The sequence below is a fragment of the Empidonax traillii genome, unplaced genomic scaffold, assembly GCF_003031625.1.
Source record: "Empidonax traillii isolate 1590-97213 ecotype Southwest subspecies unplaced genomic scaffold, ASM303162v1 scaffold689:size842923, whole genome shotgun sequence".
In the NCBI taxonomy this organism is placed as follows: Eukaryota; Metazoa; Chordata; class Aves; order Passeriformes; family Tyrannidae; genus Empidonax; species Empidonax traillii.
In genome coordinates, this window is record NW_020955882.1 from 492681 (window position 1) to 509981 (window position 17301).

Consider the following 17301-nt stretch of genomic DNA (forward strand, 5'->3'; position numbering starts at 1 on the left):
GTAAAGCAGAACAGTCCCTAGGGAGGGGGCCAGGGCAGGGAGGAGAGAGGAGCTGACAGAAATGCAGAGTAACGTAGGCAGAGAACAGCTCTGAGGCCTAACAGGAACGCTGATGGGAGGGTTAAGTCCTGCAGTTGGTACTTATAGAATTAAAATAATAGACCCAGCTTGCCAGTGTCTCCCATACAAGGATGAGGTTTCTCAAAAGGGCTTTTTTTTTAGGGTTGAAAAATGATTAATTTATGCAGGCTCAAAGCCTAACTTGATCACAAACAGGAGATTCATCATGGAGTATAATGTTTGTTTTAACATCCACACTGGTGGGGTGGCTGGGAACACTGGTGCTGAAGAAGAGAGGGAGGAAGGGGGAGGAGGCAGGCAGGAATTCATCTTAGTAGAACCAACAGAAAATTATGAGCTGAAGTTGTTGTTCTGGGAACAGTCAGTACATCAGTTGAGTGAAATGATCACACAGAAAATAAATGTTAGCAGTCTCAGTAGTACATTTTAAAAGTAATACCGGGTTGTAGATATACCAAGAAAACGGTGTATTTACTGTACACAAAGTCAGGAAAAGCACTTTAATGAGTTAATTGCCAGGCCCTCTCCTACATTTGAAGCTAATGCCCACTCAAAGTTTTCGGATTATACAAAACACGAAGGCTGCACCTCAAAGCTCCCTTCCATTCTCTCAGGCCTTCACTCATTGAAGGGAGCACATGACCAGGGCTGCTGGTTTGTTTTCTCAACCAGCGTATCTAAAAAAAGCACGTTGTAAATAGTTCCCAACCAAAACACATAGACCCTCCTCCTGCCACAGGTGAGTCAGGAGCTGCTGAGCACAGTGGGCAGAAACGCGGTGGTTACAGATTAACAGATTAACTCCTTTCCCCGCTTTGCCCAGGGTTCCCTCGGTGCTCAAATGGGAACTGTAAACAAACACTGCTGAAAACTTGGGCAGCTCAATCACAAAGAAAACTCCAGCATCCCCTTCTTGCAGGCAGCCTCGTGCCTCCTGCCACACACCCCTGGCTCCCAGGAGCCCACGCCTCTCCTGGGCAGCTCTCAGGGCAGCCTGGAGGGCAAGAGTCACCCTCACCTCAGAGCTGGGCACAGGTGGCACTGCCCACACCTGAATCACATCGAGTCCTCTCCTAAGAGATGCATTGTCTGAATTGGAACTTGCAGTTCAGATCTCTCTGGTGATACAGCAAACTTTTGCCAAGCACAAACCATAGCAAACCCTAACAGCAGGTGAAGTGATCTCTTAGATCAGGCACCTCATCTACTGTGAAAAAATCACAAATGAAGTCTGAAAGGAATATACTGAATATTAAGAAAAATGCCACCTTTTAAACTATTCTGACTTAGTGAATTCAGGAAGCATTTAATAGATAAAAGGTTCTTGCAGTTTTAATTGGTTTCCCTTATAGGTGGACTTTTGGGAACAACTTTAATGAGGTACACAGCTCATGAGCCTGAAAAGCATTTAAGCCTGTGCCCAGGAGCAGTCTTATCAAAGTCAGTGCGAAGGAGAGAAGTAAACACCCCCAAGAATTAGGACCACATCAAAGTCAGAAACCCAGTTAAGAGTAACACAGTCATCAAATCCACTCCTTATTCCAACCCTACAAAAGCATATTTTACATATAGCAATATTCTGGAAAGCAATTGTAAAAAGAAGCCCCTTATTCCACCTACAACAGACATTCGCTTGGAGAGTCAACAATCAAAATGAAGGGAAAGGGAGGAGGTGCTATAGAGCCATGAATCAGGTGGCTACTACTGGAACCAAGCACTGAAGTCCAGCATCTCTACTATCATCTCAACTGTCCCCAGAGGGAAGAGCCAAGACCTTCCCCTCTTTGTTATCTAATGTTCATGGGGCCTCCACCCACAGCTCCTCCACGAGGCCGAGAACCAAGGATGCCAGATGGCTTCCCAGCACTGCTCAACTCCCATGGTCAGGCAGAGGAGAGCACACAAAGACACCCTGTCTGATGTGAGCCCAGGCTGCAGCACAGCTGGGCAAGGTTAACCCAGACTCGGAGCAAACACGTGGCCACACGTGCTCAGGTGGGCAGAGTACAGAGCAGAATGAGAATTATTAACGAAAATAAAACGGGGGAGCCGAGCCAGGCACCAGCAATCTGCCTGACCCGAGATGTGCTGCTCAGGAAGTTCTACAGAATGGTGTTTTCCAACATTTTCTGTATTTGCACTGAAGTATATCTAAATATTTCTATTATGTATTTTATATACACATATACAGCTGTGTGTACTGAACTACTGCTCATTCCCTGAACAGTCTGATTCATTCTCCTCCAAACTCCACCAACATTAATTTTCTATTACACCTTTAGCTTTTTTTAATTTGATTCTATTTAAAAGACTTACATATTGTAGTATCTATGATCCCTCAAAGATATCAGCAAATAAAATCTGTTTGTAATTACCTATATTCCCAAGAAGTCCATTCATAATTGTACTGTGGTCAGGCTTTAATGTATTGCTGTCTTGATTAATGAACTCAAGACTGTCCTGCAACCTATAACAAATATAAAACATACAACAAAAACAGTGATTTGCATTTCAGTAGAACAAAATGTTAGTTCATTACAGCCTGAATGGAACAGACCAGGTAAGAACATAGGCTTCCACTAGAAAAAGCTTTTGGAGCCTTAGCCCTGTTCCCAGGTGGGTCAGTTAACACACAGAAAACTAAACTCTGAAGGCAGGTATTTCTGTAACACCTTTTCCTTCATCTTGGACTGAATTCCCCAGGTTGCAGGCCCTTGTGTACCTTACAGTATCAAGCCTCCCCATATCAGTTCGGAAGGAATGGCTCATTCATTCCCTTAGAGCAAACGGAGGTGAAGACAACCGTGAGGGGAAGGTGAGGACGCCACTGACAGGATGTAACAACAAGTTACTCTTTTAGAGAAAGAATCCGGAGGGTCCAAAAAAAAAAAAAAAAAAAAAAAAAAAAAAAAAAAAAAAAAAAAAAAAAAAAAAAAAAAAAAGTCTGGTGTGTTCTTAGGTTCCCCTGCTCAGGTGAACAGCTACAACATGAGGCACTCACGTGTTGAGGCTGCCGTAGATGCTGCTCCCCGTGCGCGCCGTGAACACCTTGCTGAGCATGAGCTGGGGAGGGGAGCTGCAGGACAGCAGGGGAGAAGGCAGTCACAAACACGGTGCCAAGACAGGCTGTGCGCTTTCCACTTCACACCCCCTCCCCCAAGATTTTATAGACCTTCACACGACACAACAGGCTTTTGTTTCAAAAGTGACATCAGAATAACTGTAAGGCAAACACAGAAATGCCTTTCACTCTGCACTTGTGCCATTCAGTTCAGCAGGCAGCAGCACTAAGGAGTGAGCCTTCTGAAAACACCAGCAGCAAAACGTTAATCTTACCGGATCTGGTGAATTTTCAGTGTGGAGCCCTTGTAGCTCATGGCCACAGAGCCAAACATCATCTCTCCAAGCATGTTGGCATCTGAGGAGCACCGAGAACCCTGCAACAAACCAACCCAGCAGCATTTGGGTTTAAGCATTTTAGAAGCACACTTCTATGAGGGGACATAAAAGACAGGAAAATATTCTCTATTTAAAAGATAAACATGCAAAATATCTCCCTAGAACGCTGTTGAACACGCTAAGTTGAACAGTTTAATGAAGATAATGCTAGCCCAGAAAGGGATCTTCATATTGGCTGTGAGCTCAACCAGTAAAACCATCCAAAAAACCTAGCCCATGTGGGTGAGGGGAAGCAGATTCCAGTTGCATTGAGTCAGGGGACTAAAGTTTTAAGATTGAGATAACACACCTTGCTGAATAAAAACCATTAAGCTTAAACCTTGCCTCTTCTTGACAAGAGGAATCACCAGTTCACTGGAGGTCTTAGACAGACTGTGCACTGGAGCCAAGCTGGACCAGTGTTTTCTTGACAAACACTGACTCACAACTTATCCTTGGACGGTATTTTTGCGGGATGACTCTTTCCCTGGTGCTCCTGTGACGGTACCAGCAAAGAGCTGCAGCATCGTGATGCCAGGCTGAAGTTGTGCCATTCCTGCTGCTCCCTTGGCAGGGGTTGCTGTAAGGCACACGGGCTAAATACCAAGGAGGGATGTCACTGTGCTGCATCACAGGCCAGGCCAAATTCTGCACACAAAACCCTAATTTTAAAAAATCACTCAGGGCAATCAACTGGAGATGACTGCTCTGCTGACAGTCATCTCATCTGTGTACTTTCAGTGGCTGAGATTACTGTCCCTTCATCCTGGGCTGTCTCATCTCCAGAGTATTAGTGCTGGGTCTGCACTTGTGCCTTGCCCTGACTAATTTAAAATGTGGTGATCACTGACTCACAGAGCTCAGCCAGCTCACAGGTGAGTACTTTGGTACTGTGCAAGAGAGCAACATATTTCCTTCAAGATGTGTGATAGCACTCCACTTCCTTGGAGTAATCCTTCCCAAAGATCCCTAAAACCAGCCACAGAAACAACCCCGTGTTTGGAAAATGCTAAGTGCCATGTTTTCATACTCCTTGTCCAAGCTCTGAACCACCAGGATTCTCACCCAGATTGCTACACATCCAACCTTTCCTTGAACACTTCCAGGGATGGGGCAGCCACAGGTTCTCTGGGAAGGCTGTGCCAGTGTCAGACAGTGAGCCCAGAGCACAGCCAAGGACAGGGTGTCCCCACCACGGGCTGCCACCAGCAGCAGGGAGGGCTGTGAACATCCCACTGGAGGTTTCTGCTCACACTTGCCCGCAGAACAAGGACAGGAACAAGGAAATGCTCATCAGCCAAAAGGCAACACACTTACAACACATCTCAATTTTTAGCTCTTCTCAAGCACTCTCAATTAAGATGATGATACTTTAACAGCCATACTATTAACCTCTGAAATCTGCTATCCCTGCAAGAAGGACTAAAAGCAGCACCCACAGTTATAAAAACGAGGACACAATTGCAAGGTTTGTTAGTGTTCAGTGACAGTGCAAAACCTGATCATTAGCTGGGCCTCAGTGAAATTTCCATCTTTACCTCCCAGGATATCCCCCTGCCCAGGTGCACTGGAAAAACCAGAATTTAAAACCAGTCAGTATGACCCAGCAGCTCCAAGGAAACCCCAGCATAGATGTTAATGGCTCTAGGAAATAACAGGTTTGCCAGCATCATGAAATCTTGACTTAAGAACACTGCAAATTACTACAGCCACACACTGTGATTGCTGGTTTTAAATCTGTTGCAGATCTCCAAATGGAGGACACAATTCTGATTAAATGTCAAGCCCTTGATGGTCGGTTTTGATTTCAACTTTCTGCTGTTGTGAAAATCTAATTCTAAAGCTGAGGAAAAATACTCTATCTTAAAGTATTGATTTTCTTTGTCAGGCAACCAAATTAAAGTGAAAATCAGCTGCTTTCAAATTTAATTATAGGGGTTTCCCTTTCCTTTGGAAGACAGACAAGCACTGCTGAAGGCAAAGAGTGTGATAAGATGTGCCCATGGCCTGTTCTGTCTGGCATTTCATCTACACTTAATAACAATAATTTTACCCTGCATAATAGAAGACACACATTTAATATGGAAACACTATTACAGCTCAACTCTTTGGGCCTCTAATGCTGCAAAATAAAGGTCACTCAAGACCAAAGCAGAGTGCAATCAACTGAGGAAAGGGGTTAAATATTAAAAACTCAAACAAAAAGTAGCCAAGGAGCATCTGGCAGAAAGGGCCCAACCTGGGGCACTGACAGCCTGGCCACAAACCAGCTCCCCAGGTCATGGTTACGAGCTCACATAAAAACTGACCATAAAATACCCACGAGTGTTGGTGATTGCACATTAGCATATTAGAGGCACTTACATGGGCATGATTTGGAAATTACATTTCTGGATATATTTACAGCATTTAATATTCCCTCCCGCTGTACATACTGTCCTGTCAATAACTAAGTGCATCTGAAAATTAAAAACGAAGAAGTAAACCTCAAATGTTGTGATCAACAAATCTGGGAGACCTTCAGAGCTGCCTGCACTAACAAGCACGAGAGGCAACATCAGTGCCACAATGTGCAAATAACTGTGGGCGAGCTTGGAATCATGTCCAGCTTCATCTTAATGGATTCTAATCATATTTTGAGGGATCTGGACGGGACATAATTACAAATATGGAAGCCTGGAATAAACCCCCTGTGTTTCACATTGCAATTAAAGTTGCTCATACATAGTCAAAGTGTATTTAAACAACATAAAGAACTATTTTAAAAGTCCCACAGCTTCTTTGTATTATTTGAGCTTCCATTTTACAGCTTTACCCAAAAAACCCAAACAAAACAACTTATAAATACAACAAACACATTAAGTAACCTCCAAGGTTACAGACACAGCCATTAGAACATAGGAAATGCCAGGCTGAGTGATGTCTGGACAAACTTACTCTGCCCCTTCTGCATACCTGATACAAAACTTTATTGGGCATTAAAGAATTCTCGTGTTTACAGTTCTCTGCTCACTTGCTGGGGAAGCCTGGGAGGAGTCTGATGAATGCAGCAGATAGTTTACAACAAATGTGTTGTGGAAGACCTACTTCAGCTGGAAGTCTGTGGCACAGTCACGTAGCCACACATCAGTTCAACTCAGCAAGACTCTGAGTGATACACATGAGGAAGTGGGGACTTAAAAGGGGAAACTTTCCACGGCTTTATAATACACTGTCATGCCAACCACTAAAATTAATTTCCTTTAGTAACACTGACCACTGTTTGGACAGAGCCTGCCCAGGTGGAGAGACAGTTTCTGGATAGTGGGGGACATGGTTTTTCTTGGGCACACAGGAGGTTACTCTGTGCTGGAAGGGAGCTGCTGACAGAAATGTCCCTTCCTTTCAGAACCGCAGTGAAATGCCCTTCCAGGAAGGGAGGAACGGAAAACAGATCTTCAGCCACCTTACCAAAGCTGTGGAAAAGAGTGTGATGAGAAAGAGAAAACAGGAATACACAGCTCTCCAAATATAGCAGGAGCTAACGTGACAGGGGGAGAGTCAGCACTGGAAGGTTCTTCATTTCTATCTACGGGAGATTAAGACATCAGTAGTACTGTACTTCAGAGCAGGTTGTGGAGATAGCAGCTTCCCTCAAACACACAATTACTTCATTACAAAGAGTGGAAGGGCTTAGTTCTATTTTAGGGTGGCTTAATATAAAACACTTGTGATCCATGGAAGGAGAGATGACAGAAATATATCTGTGTCAGATGACTCTAGCTACTCTCATGGCCAAAATCTCTTATGTAAAATGGAACTCGAGTGCACTGAATCCCTTGTTATAAAGCTGTTACACAGACAGTCCCTATAGAAGGTGTGTTTGTTATTTCCCTGGCATTTAGCAATACAGTAAAATAAACTACTTCACCTGCACCAAGGTATTTGTGCTGCGTCTGATCGCACTGAATGAGTGTTACCACCTGCGTCCTGAGACACAACAAATGCCCTGGAGGAATCACTGCCACTCAAGACACATCCCCAAAGAACCAGCTGGTTGGTTTCGGACTTGTTCAAACCCAAAGCTACAGCATTAACCATTCCTGAGTCAGAAGCAAAGCCTGGTTCTGGCTGGGAACTGCGCTCCACCACCAGCCTCACTTCTAGCATTTGAAAACAGTGGATACCTCACCTGCTCGTGGTATTTGGCATGGGTTATCCAAAAAAAAAAAAAAAAAGGAATAAAAGTGACTCACCTGGTATTTTGGGCATTGTTCTTTTGGATCAGAGAACGAGGAGGATGAATTGATTGAGCTATCCAAGGAAGAAGAGCTGTCTCCTCCAGGCTTCAGTTGGCAACATTTCCCAAACACTCTCACCTGAGCATCACTGCAGAGTTTCTGAAATAAAGACAATACATGTGACACACTAAGATCCACGACCTGAAATCACTGTTAGCAGGGCAGGGGTGACACAGCAGTGATGGACACTCAAGGAAGGGGCAGTTCACCACAAATAATCAAGTAACACAGAATTCGGGAGATTCATGTTACAGGGACAAGTGGAGAGAAAAGATCCTGGTTTCCACAGATCTCTCCCTAGCTGTGTATAAGCCCCCCTAGCCTTTTTAAAGACTGGCACAGAGGTGACACATTCCTCATGTTTTCAGTACGAGGGAATTGTGAGGTTGAAAATGAACAATGCTGAAAAAGTTAGTTTTAATAAAGTGTTTTCTCCAGGTTAGTGCTGCTTTCCAATGAATTTCTGTTTAACAATCTTTCCAAGGAAAGAGATTTTAGCAAGGATATCCTGTTTGGGATGTGCACCTGGACCAGAATAATAAGATATGTTGTAGTCAAAACAAGACAGAGGGCCAAGAACCCTTGGAGGGGCTGAGGGTGGTAGCAGGGGCAAAAATGGTTTTTGAGTTGAATGCACCAACTAGATATGGAAATTAGTTAAAATCAAAGTGTGAGAATTCTGTGTGTGTGGGTGGCTAGGTACTCCCTGCACCTGACAGCTTTCATTAAAGAACTGCTCTCTACCTTCTCTATACTTATATTGTTTGGAGAATATTGTTTGGAGAATTTTTTCTTCCATTTTAGGCATCAACAGAGAAGCCAGAAAAGTTTCATAAAATGAAGAATCAATCCAAAGGGTGAATTCTGATGGAGATTCAGACAAAGCACAGCAGAAAAGGGAGTTTGGAGGGCCCAGATGGAGCTGGGGCTGATATACAGGATGGGCAGGATCTGCATCCACTCCCCACACACAGTACTATCAATCACTGGCACACGAGGTGCTCCACTACTGTTTCATTCACAATTTAAAAACGTTTGTGATTTCCCTTGTGAGTCTCAGCAGCCCAAGCAGAATCAGCATCCACATAAGTTAATGGTGTTTATACCAGCACTGGCATTGCCAACCCTCCTCACCTAAAGATCTCAATGCATTTCTCACACACTCGTTACACTTCAGCACACCCACGCAAGGTTGGCATTATTTACATCTGCTGGTGGGCAGCACTAGGAGACAGAAATAGCCTACACTGCTCAGAACTCCATACCAACCCTGCCCTAAGACTTCCTCAATTCACATTTCCTACACAATCAGCAAACTGGTAAGAGCAAGCTGGAATAAATCCTGCTGGAAGCAAGGCTCAAGGGACAGAGGGAAACTCAGGACTGCTCTTGTCTGTCACAGCCTCACCTCTGCACTCACAGCCCCACATCACAAGCTCTCCTTTCATCCAAAAACATTAATATGCCTTAATCTTTAATAGCTATGTAAAAAGGGAAAAAGACATAAAGAAAAGTGTGAAACAGCCAAGGCACAGGGTGGCAATTCCATGACTCTGCTCAATAATCAGAAACAACTGTACAAAAAGATGACTGGCCTTACTGCTGAGGATGGATTTTGATGAGGGACATGATGGGAACCCCATGTCTCTGTCCTAGGTTGCCCAGGTGACCTTTTTTGGGAGAGGTGACTGTAATTTGCCCCTGATTGGGGGTGAGGTTTAGCAAAGCAGCAGAAAATGTCCAGGATTGCAGAGCCCCACGTGGCAGCCTGCACTGCTGCTCCCTCAGAGCTGCTGCCTCAGAAAGCCTCGAGGAAAAATGCGCAGAGGAATCAGTAACTGGGTGGCAGAGGGAGGGGAGCAGTCACTGCCCACCGAGCTCTGTGCCTTCCTGGCACACTGTAATATCCTCTCCTTTCGACATCCTGGGGAGCAGCTGAACTCCTGCAACGCTGGATTTGCCAATGGCTGGTGAGGATCTGCGGCCTGAGCACAGTGCACAATGGCTGGAACATGTGAATGATCATCATATGACTTCAGTAGGAACTCGTGAACTAGAATTGCATTTTATCTCTGACACAAACAACAATGTCCTAGGCTAGGCAAGCATCATGTGATAAAACCACATACAATCCACAGGGTTACAGCAGCTTTTGCAGGCAAACCACATTTCAGCTTGCATTTTCCATCAGATGTTGAAAGTTCCTTCTAAAAAGTTACAATTAGAACTAAGTTTCCTTAAGAATGAAGAAATGCATTCACTGGCTTTACAAGAGAATAAACATTCTGTCCATTAAAAAGAACAGGCTAACTTTACAAATTAATTACTTTTAAATCATTTATTCTCATTATCACTGCATTTTTCTGCACAGCAGCTTTCCCCACATCCACAGGGGAGTCTGGTAACTTGAAGTAACAGTTGCCTAATTTAAATAGCAAACCAGCAAAATGGCTGTTTGGTCTTTGCAGTGGAGTTTAATGAACCAAAACTCCTGCAAGGAGTCTTTAAAGGAGGTCAGGGTCTTTCAGCCACCACTTTTCAGAACCTTGTGAACAGCAAATCCCTCCTAAAATGCAGATCACAGATGAATTTTGGTGTTTGCTCTCTTACAAACTTAGCATATGCTTAAGAAGAACCTGTTAACAATGAGATCGAGTACCTGCAGTGACTCTCTGCTTTGCAATTTCTGACTGCAAACGCCAATGAAATTTTAGACGCTACAAATCTCAAGATATTATGCATCAAAGGAGTGGGATTACTTGCATTCCAATACAATAGTCCAAAGATATTCAAGCCAGGTTTCCAAAAATAAAAAGGTAACCTAATTATTCAAGAACTGCACGAGGGAAAGTTTCAAAGTTGTGAATTTTCTTTCCAATTAGACACAGTTGCATCAAACGAGCTCCCCAGGCAAGGCCCTGCTTTGCTGGAGAGCAGAACATCTGCTGGAAGGATGCCGTGGCTCCTGGCTGCCACACTGCTCTCCCTGCTGGGGCCACGCTCTTTGTTCTCTCCCTGCCAGCTCACTGCAGATACCACCCAGCTCCAGAGACTCCTGGCAGTCCCAGTTCTTACATTAGAGGTCATCCTTTGCTGAAAGTCTTGGAGACCTATCATGTAGTTCTGAAGATAACTTGGAGTAAAATGTCTTTATAGTATGACGGGCTACAAAGGAGTTTTCTTCCTCAGTTCTTATTCTGCAGTCTCTTTTCTCCACATCTGTCAGCAAAGACCTTTGACTTTTTGCTACAAGGTCAATAATCTCCTCAATAACTGGAAAAAAACATGCCCAGCGCTGGATTTCTGCTGGGCAGGTTTTGGTTCGGGGATAATAAGAAAGTTGAAAGGAGCCTGGTGTGTTGAACTCAATCAGACTGTGTGTAGGTGTGTTAGGGCTGTGAGTGACAGGAGGAAAGAGAAATGTCATCGTATGCTTTACTCTCTTCTACCTCTCTGAACAGCAGGAGCTCAAATATCATTGTGGTGGCAGTGACAGAGAAATCTGTATTTCCAAGCAAAGTTGCTACTCTTCAAGAGCTCTGTACCTCATTTCCAGAACAGGTTTTCCAGCAAAGCTGAAAAATTATTCCAAAACAGATAAATTAAGTCTTTTGCTTTATTAATATCTGTTAGTCTGAATGTGCAATTAAATGTATGCATCCACCTAGGACACGGGAGTAACCTGAACAGGCATTCATCTCTCCCCTTCAGTGCTGCTGTAAAAGTTCAGGTATCTTTCTTAAAATGCATCTGTCAAGTGCTACAATCTCCCTTTACTTCCAGGGTTGTCAAGTTCCTCTGTTACTCAGAGGTCACTGAAAAAAGTCTAGACAACCCCGTGCTCCCCCACTCCACTAGTATTTTTCCATTTCTGTTTAGAGAAAATAAGCAGAGCTAAGAAGGTGGGACTTGATCTCTGTGCTTACAGCTTTATCCATCTGCTCAGCCTGGCTCAGTGGAAACCTGTCCTGAGAGCCAGACAGAGTCCAGAGTCTCCATTTCACACAACTCACCTAAAAGCAAAAGGCTCACTATCCAATTACTAATCCCTCAAAGCAATTTGCTGTTCAACATTTATCCAGTGCTGAAGTATATTAGAACACGTGGCTAATCCTGGCTTGTTTCAACCAGCATGCCACTTCTCTACTTTGGGATAAATATGACATTTGGAGTAAAAGAAATTGCCGCTGTAGGAGATCAAATATCATGTGACCTTCCAGTGAAATTATCCTGAATATAAAGACAACTAGGTTACATGGAAAAAGCAAACTTTCCACTCCCCAAACCCAAGTTCATTGCTGCACCTCTAGGTCTCAAATTCTGCATCCCAGGTCACGCTTTCATTTCTTCAAAAAAACGAAACAAATGCTGCTTCTGAAAATCCCCTCCTGTCTCTGGGTGCTGGCAACAAGTCACTGCCCTTCTCTGATTCCTTGTCTTGCCTGGTCCCACAGCTTTGGAGGAGCACACCTGTGCCCACACAGCTCCTGCCTTGGGAACTCGGTCCAGCCCACGGGGCACGTGTGTGAGACCCCTCAGGGCACCGTGCAGGGGCTGGCAGGGGGGACAGGACAGCAGGAGAGGAGGTGTTGGAGGACAGGAGCAGACACGCACAGAAATGACTCTTGGAGTAGGAACCAGTCACAGGGTGTAACACTATCACCTGCAAATCAAGTAATACAGTGTCACCAGAAATGAAACACTTACTGGCATGAGGAACAAAAGAAATAACTCTCTAGAGGAGACAGTGTCCCAAACCCATGAGCTTGCCCGTAGAAGTACTCTGATACCCCAAAATCCGAGGGATGTGGATGCTTGGGTGGGGACTGAGGCTGTGTATAAAGGCATCAGTAATGTCTGCTTCTTGTACCCCACACTGCCCTGGTACATTCCATGTGCAAATGCCTGTTCTGATCCCTTTGCTCATGATCTGGTGCCACAGGGCTGGAAAGGCAGACACTCTCTTCTGGGATATCCTGGAAGAACTCAGATATGGGAGGTAACCAATTTTCTGATGCTAGGGAGGCACAGCCTTTCCCCTCTGCTTCCAGAGCCCGGCTGATCAATGGCCCATCCCTGGAAAGCCGGGGAAGGACCTCTCTGCTCAGCACCAAAAAAGGTAGAGGACTCACAAAGGGGATCTCTCTGCCTCCCCCATGCCAAGTGGCCATAGCTGCCCGGGGTGGATCTCCGCCTGGCCTCGGTGGAAACGCCTGGCACAGCCCCGGGCCAACATTCCCGGCGTTGGGAAGAGCTGCCAGCCCTCCAAGTCACCAGACTGCTGCTCAGCTTCCTTGGCCAAGTTTAACTCCAGCAAAACCTGGGCAAAACACAACTTCTCCTGAGCGTTTCAGATATTGTAATGGCCTTGCTGCAAACTCTGAGCTGCCTTCAGTGTCCCGCTGGGCAGCACCCTCCCCAAAGTCTTGTTTACCTAATATTTAGCTTTACTGAAGACATGAAGAGGCTGATTTAATAACCAATGAAAACACAGAGTCCTTATTTGTGTTACAGTCACATTTCCCTCTGGATAAGATGAACCTAGTAATGCTTAACTAATTAGAGCCCAGCTTCGTGTGAGCACAAATTCAGCAATTTTCACTCTTCGAAAAGTCAGAGCTTACTGTTTTATTTCTTAAAACATCTGAGTCTGGAAAGGTTTGCTCTGATGCTCCTTAAATTTTCCAACCATATCTTCCCTTAACAGAATTCAAATGCCTGAGCCATGTTCAACCGTGCTCCACTGCACATAACTCTCGACATATGTAGAGATTAGACACATAAAACAGACCAAAACATATCTCACCTTGCTGCAGAGGCATACAACTCTTAAATTATAATTGCTTTTGTGTCTCATGACAACAGAAAATGGGAACTGAAGTGCACAGCAACACAAAGCAAACTGAAACCCTCTTGATTCTCCACATTAGACTGATGAGCCTTCAACCAGAACAGGCTGGGCACTGACAGGCACTTTAGCACCCTCAGAGTCATTTGTAAATCCAGAGGTATAAATCCTGTTAGGAAATGTCGGGGGGAAGAGATGCAGAAAGCACTGGCTTTCGTGGGGTGCTGAACAGACACCCTTTCAGAAGGGAGAGTGCCCAGCCCACACACAGCTTGCTGCAAAAGGGCAAGGGTGCCTTGGAATGTGCTTAGAGCCAAGATCTGGCTTTGTACAGGCAGGGTGTGTCTTTGGTAGGAAAATCATGATAAAGAGGGAGCAAAATAAACAATGCAATTCCTTGAAAATGGCCAGTACGTCCTGCTGACTGCACAGGCCTGTGCTGAGCTCAGGGCAAGCCCAGCCGAGGACTCTCCTGCACGTTTTTACCTGCAAAGTTTTGTTTTACCAGAAGTTTTGCCTGACATGACATTATCTGAGTGCTGCAGAAAGCAGGTATTGTAGCAAGCAAAGGTTTCAATATACCCTCTTTCAGAGTCTCCTAATACTATGAAAAAAAAGAAATACATCAAGTTCCCAGAGATGAATTCTGGATATTGCAAGTGCCCTGGGAACAGTTTTCCTGCACCAGTCTCAAGTACTCATTTCACAGAGATGGTGACTACAGCTGTTTCCCTCTCCCTTAGCATAGAAAAAGAAAGGAGAGATTAATATGGAACCATATCAGCTTCATTATCAGCCATTTATCCTCTTGTTGTTGAGCTGCCACAGTCAATGAACTCCTGAAATAACCCAAACCAGTGAAGTTTGCAAGTTCAGTGTGCAAATTCACAACTCTTTTAAGGAGGCTTTAGGCTTTCAACAAATTAACTTAAATACAGCAAGAGGATTTACACTGTACATCTTTTTCATTAATGAAATAATGCTTTATAACTAAGGAGGTAATAGTGATAAGCACAGCCAGCAATTCATACCAATAAACCCTTTGTAAAGATCTTTTGTCTTTAAAAACCTGTTTTCCCGGCAAGAACACCTGAAAGAACAGGAACTAATGAAACCATTCTAACAAGTTTAAACTAAAAATAGAGATGCATTTTTTTCCCCAACATTTGTGAAACTTTGCTTTGCTTCAAAAATTCTCTGTAAGAACTAGGAAATTGGGATCCTGATTCACAGCTATAAAAGCACTGGAGTAAGCAATGGAGAAGCCTCGAAGTTTGTGCCTGGTAAGACACCAAGTGACTTCAGAGGTTTGGGTACTGGACACAGGCAGCACCCAGGACCAGGGTGAGGAGCATCAGGCTGGCAGCCCTCAGCAACAGGCTGGGACAGTCTGCAAAGCTGGATGAACAATCTTCTGGCTGTATTCCAGTAGCCAAAGGAAAACCTATTTTGTGTACTCCTGCTTACAGAAGGACCTTGGTAGGTCCTCCAGGTAAAAGCAACTGGAATCATAAATTTCAGTTCACACCGTGCTTTCTGCTTGCAGAGCTTAAAATGGTTTGTGGATGCTTTCAGAGATGGTAAAAAGGAAATTCAAAGCAGCGAAATAAGTTGTCCAACCTCACACCACCACTCACAATAGCACTGTGGCTAGAAATTAATCTTCTGGCCAGAGAGAGCCCTTAGAAGGAAGTATCCTCATCTGACCGCATCCATTACAGTTTCAATTAATAGATTACCATGCAAACCATGCCAAAACGAAAAACAGAGGAAAGTTTTCAAGTAACTTTGTGGGAAAAAAAAACTGTCAGCAAAGCACACAAACAACAATTGGCAAAAGCTAAACAAACAGGACACAGGACTGGGAGGACCTTCTGATTATGAATGCAGACCCCACCACAGTACAAAAGCAGGTCCATAAATACCAGTTCCTGCCCTGCCTTAACCCCCAGCATTGCCTGCTGCAGCCCCAGGAAGGAATCCTCCTCACTGAAAGAGCAGAAAGTAGATGAGCCCCAGAATAAAGAGATCACTATAGTACTTAAAGCTGGTAAGAGTGAAGTTACTGAAGCCTGAATAATTTGCAACTTAACAGGCATTTAAATATAGCCCTGCATATAACCAACGTTTAAATGTCAACGTGAATAAAACAGAACACATGTGCTTTATCAAGCTGGCCATCTGAAGAAATACAGACTACAAACATGTAAATCAGCACAATACTCACCGACACTGAAACATCCTCTATTTTCCTTTTAGCGCTGGAGTCAAACAAGACATTCCGTCCCCTTCTCTCGCAGTCCTGATACACGATCAGTCGGATCTGACTTGGGTCAAACTCTGGCAAAGGCCAGCTGTAATTAAAGAAGAAAAGAGCAGAAGGATCAATTACCACAACTCTTTATTACACTGTTATTCCTACATTATCTGTATATACAACTTGATTAAAACAGAAAGTCAAGCAAATGCAACGCCATTTCATCAAACCCTTTGATGCCGCGGCCAGAACGAAGCCTTTTGTTGTTTTTTTTTCTTTCCCCTACACGTGCCAAATTACACTGTCATAAACTCCACCAATCCACTACAACCACATAAAATGATCTTTGCAGCATTAACAGATCTTGTGCTCTGTCTCGTGATATGTTTTCCTCAAGTTCCAGCTATTTAAAATCAAAGTCATAGAAGAACTCAGCTTCTGTGTTCGAAGACCGAAAAACCACCAGGAATAATAATCACAGGATGGTTTGGGTTGAAGGGACCTCAACCACCTAGTCCACTCCACTTCAGCCACCGTGACTCCAGGCCATGGTCAGCAAACCACACAGAGCAGTCCTGACACACCTATTCCCAAACTGGTTCTGCATTCAGTGACAAGAGAAGGAGCTCTCGTGGGCCGCTGCCCTCCCCAGTGCCACTGCTCCAGAGGAGCTCTGCAAAGGGAGAACTCGCAGGGCTCAGCCTCGACAATCACTGCATCATCTTGCCTTGAAGGGTGCTTTGTAGCCCTCATCTTAAGTTTCCATTTTAAAAAGCCAGCCATCACTTTAAAGCCCAGCAAGCATTGTTGCCCACTGGCTTGGGAATCCATTTTCACTGATACCTTCTCTGTTCTTGGAAGATAGGAAACAAGACACCTGCTCTATCCATGAAACCACCAGGAATCATCTTTCAGCTAGTTCACAAGCCACTTCCTAGATCAAGTGAAATTCTAGCTTCCTTATCCTTGGCTTTTAGGCATGCAGCAGCAGCATGGAACCCCAAGAAGCCATAAACAAGACGCTGGAACTTTCCAGCCATTACTGAAGCATACAAGCTCCCAATTTACAAGAAGCAGCTGTACATTTATTTCAGCAAAAAGACACCCATAATATGGATTAAGGCAAACCTGGCATGCTGGACTCCAACACAACAGGGAATTTTTCCCTCTAACTCAGCACCCAAGAGGTTTCCTCCTCTACACCCATGATGAATTATGACCCTGCAACTCCTGTGACAGCAGAAAATCAATCTGATCACCAAAGTCATCACTGCCTATCAGAAGCTTTTAGGACTGCCCAGTATAGGTACACAGTCTTTACAACCAGTGTAGTCCAGTGGGGTGAAACTAAGCCTCAAGACATACAGTTATTCAGCCTCCTGAGAGAGGAAATCCAT

At 44.4% G+C, this 17301-nt stretch overlaps 1 protein-coding gene across 3 annotated transcripts in view; it reads right to left on the minus strand.

The window, feature by feature from the left end:
- Positions 1-17301, minus strand: part of FNIP1 (folliculin interacting protein 1) — a 61324-nt gene that overhangs the window by 19023 nt on the left and 25000 nt on the right. For all 3 annotated transcript variants that reach the window (XM_027899805.1, XM_027899803.1, XM_027899804.1), the window contains exons 2-6: positions 15875-16001; positions 7755-7898; positions 3418-3518; positions 3083-3157; positions 2457-2548 (exon numbers count right to left, since the gene is read on the minus strand). In XM_027899805.1, coding sequence (XP_027755606.1) covers positions 2457-2548; positions 3083-3157; positions 3418-3518; positions 7755-7898; positions 15875-16001 — 539 coding nt within the window. The remainder of the gene's footprint in view (positions 1-2456; positions 2549-3082; positions 3158-3417; positions 3519-7754; positions 7899-15874; positions 16002-17301) is intronic.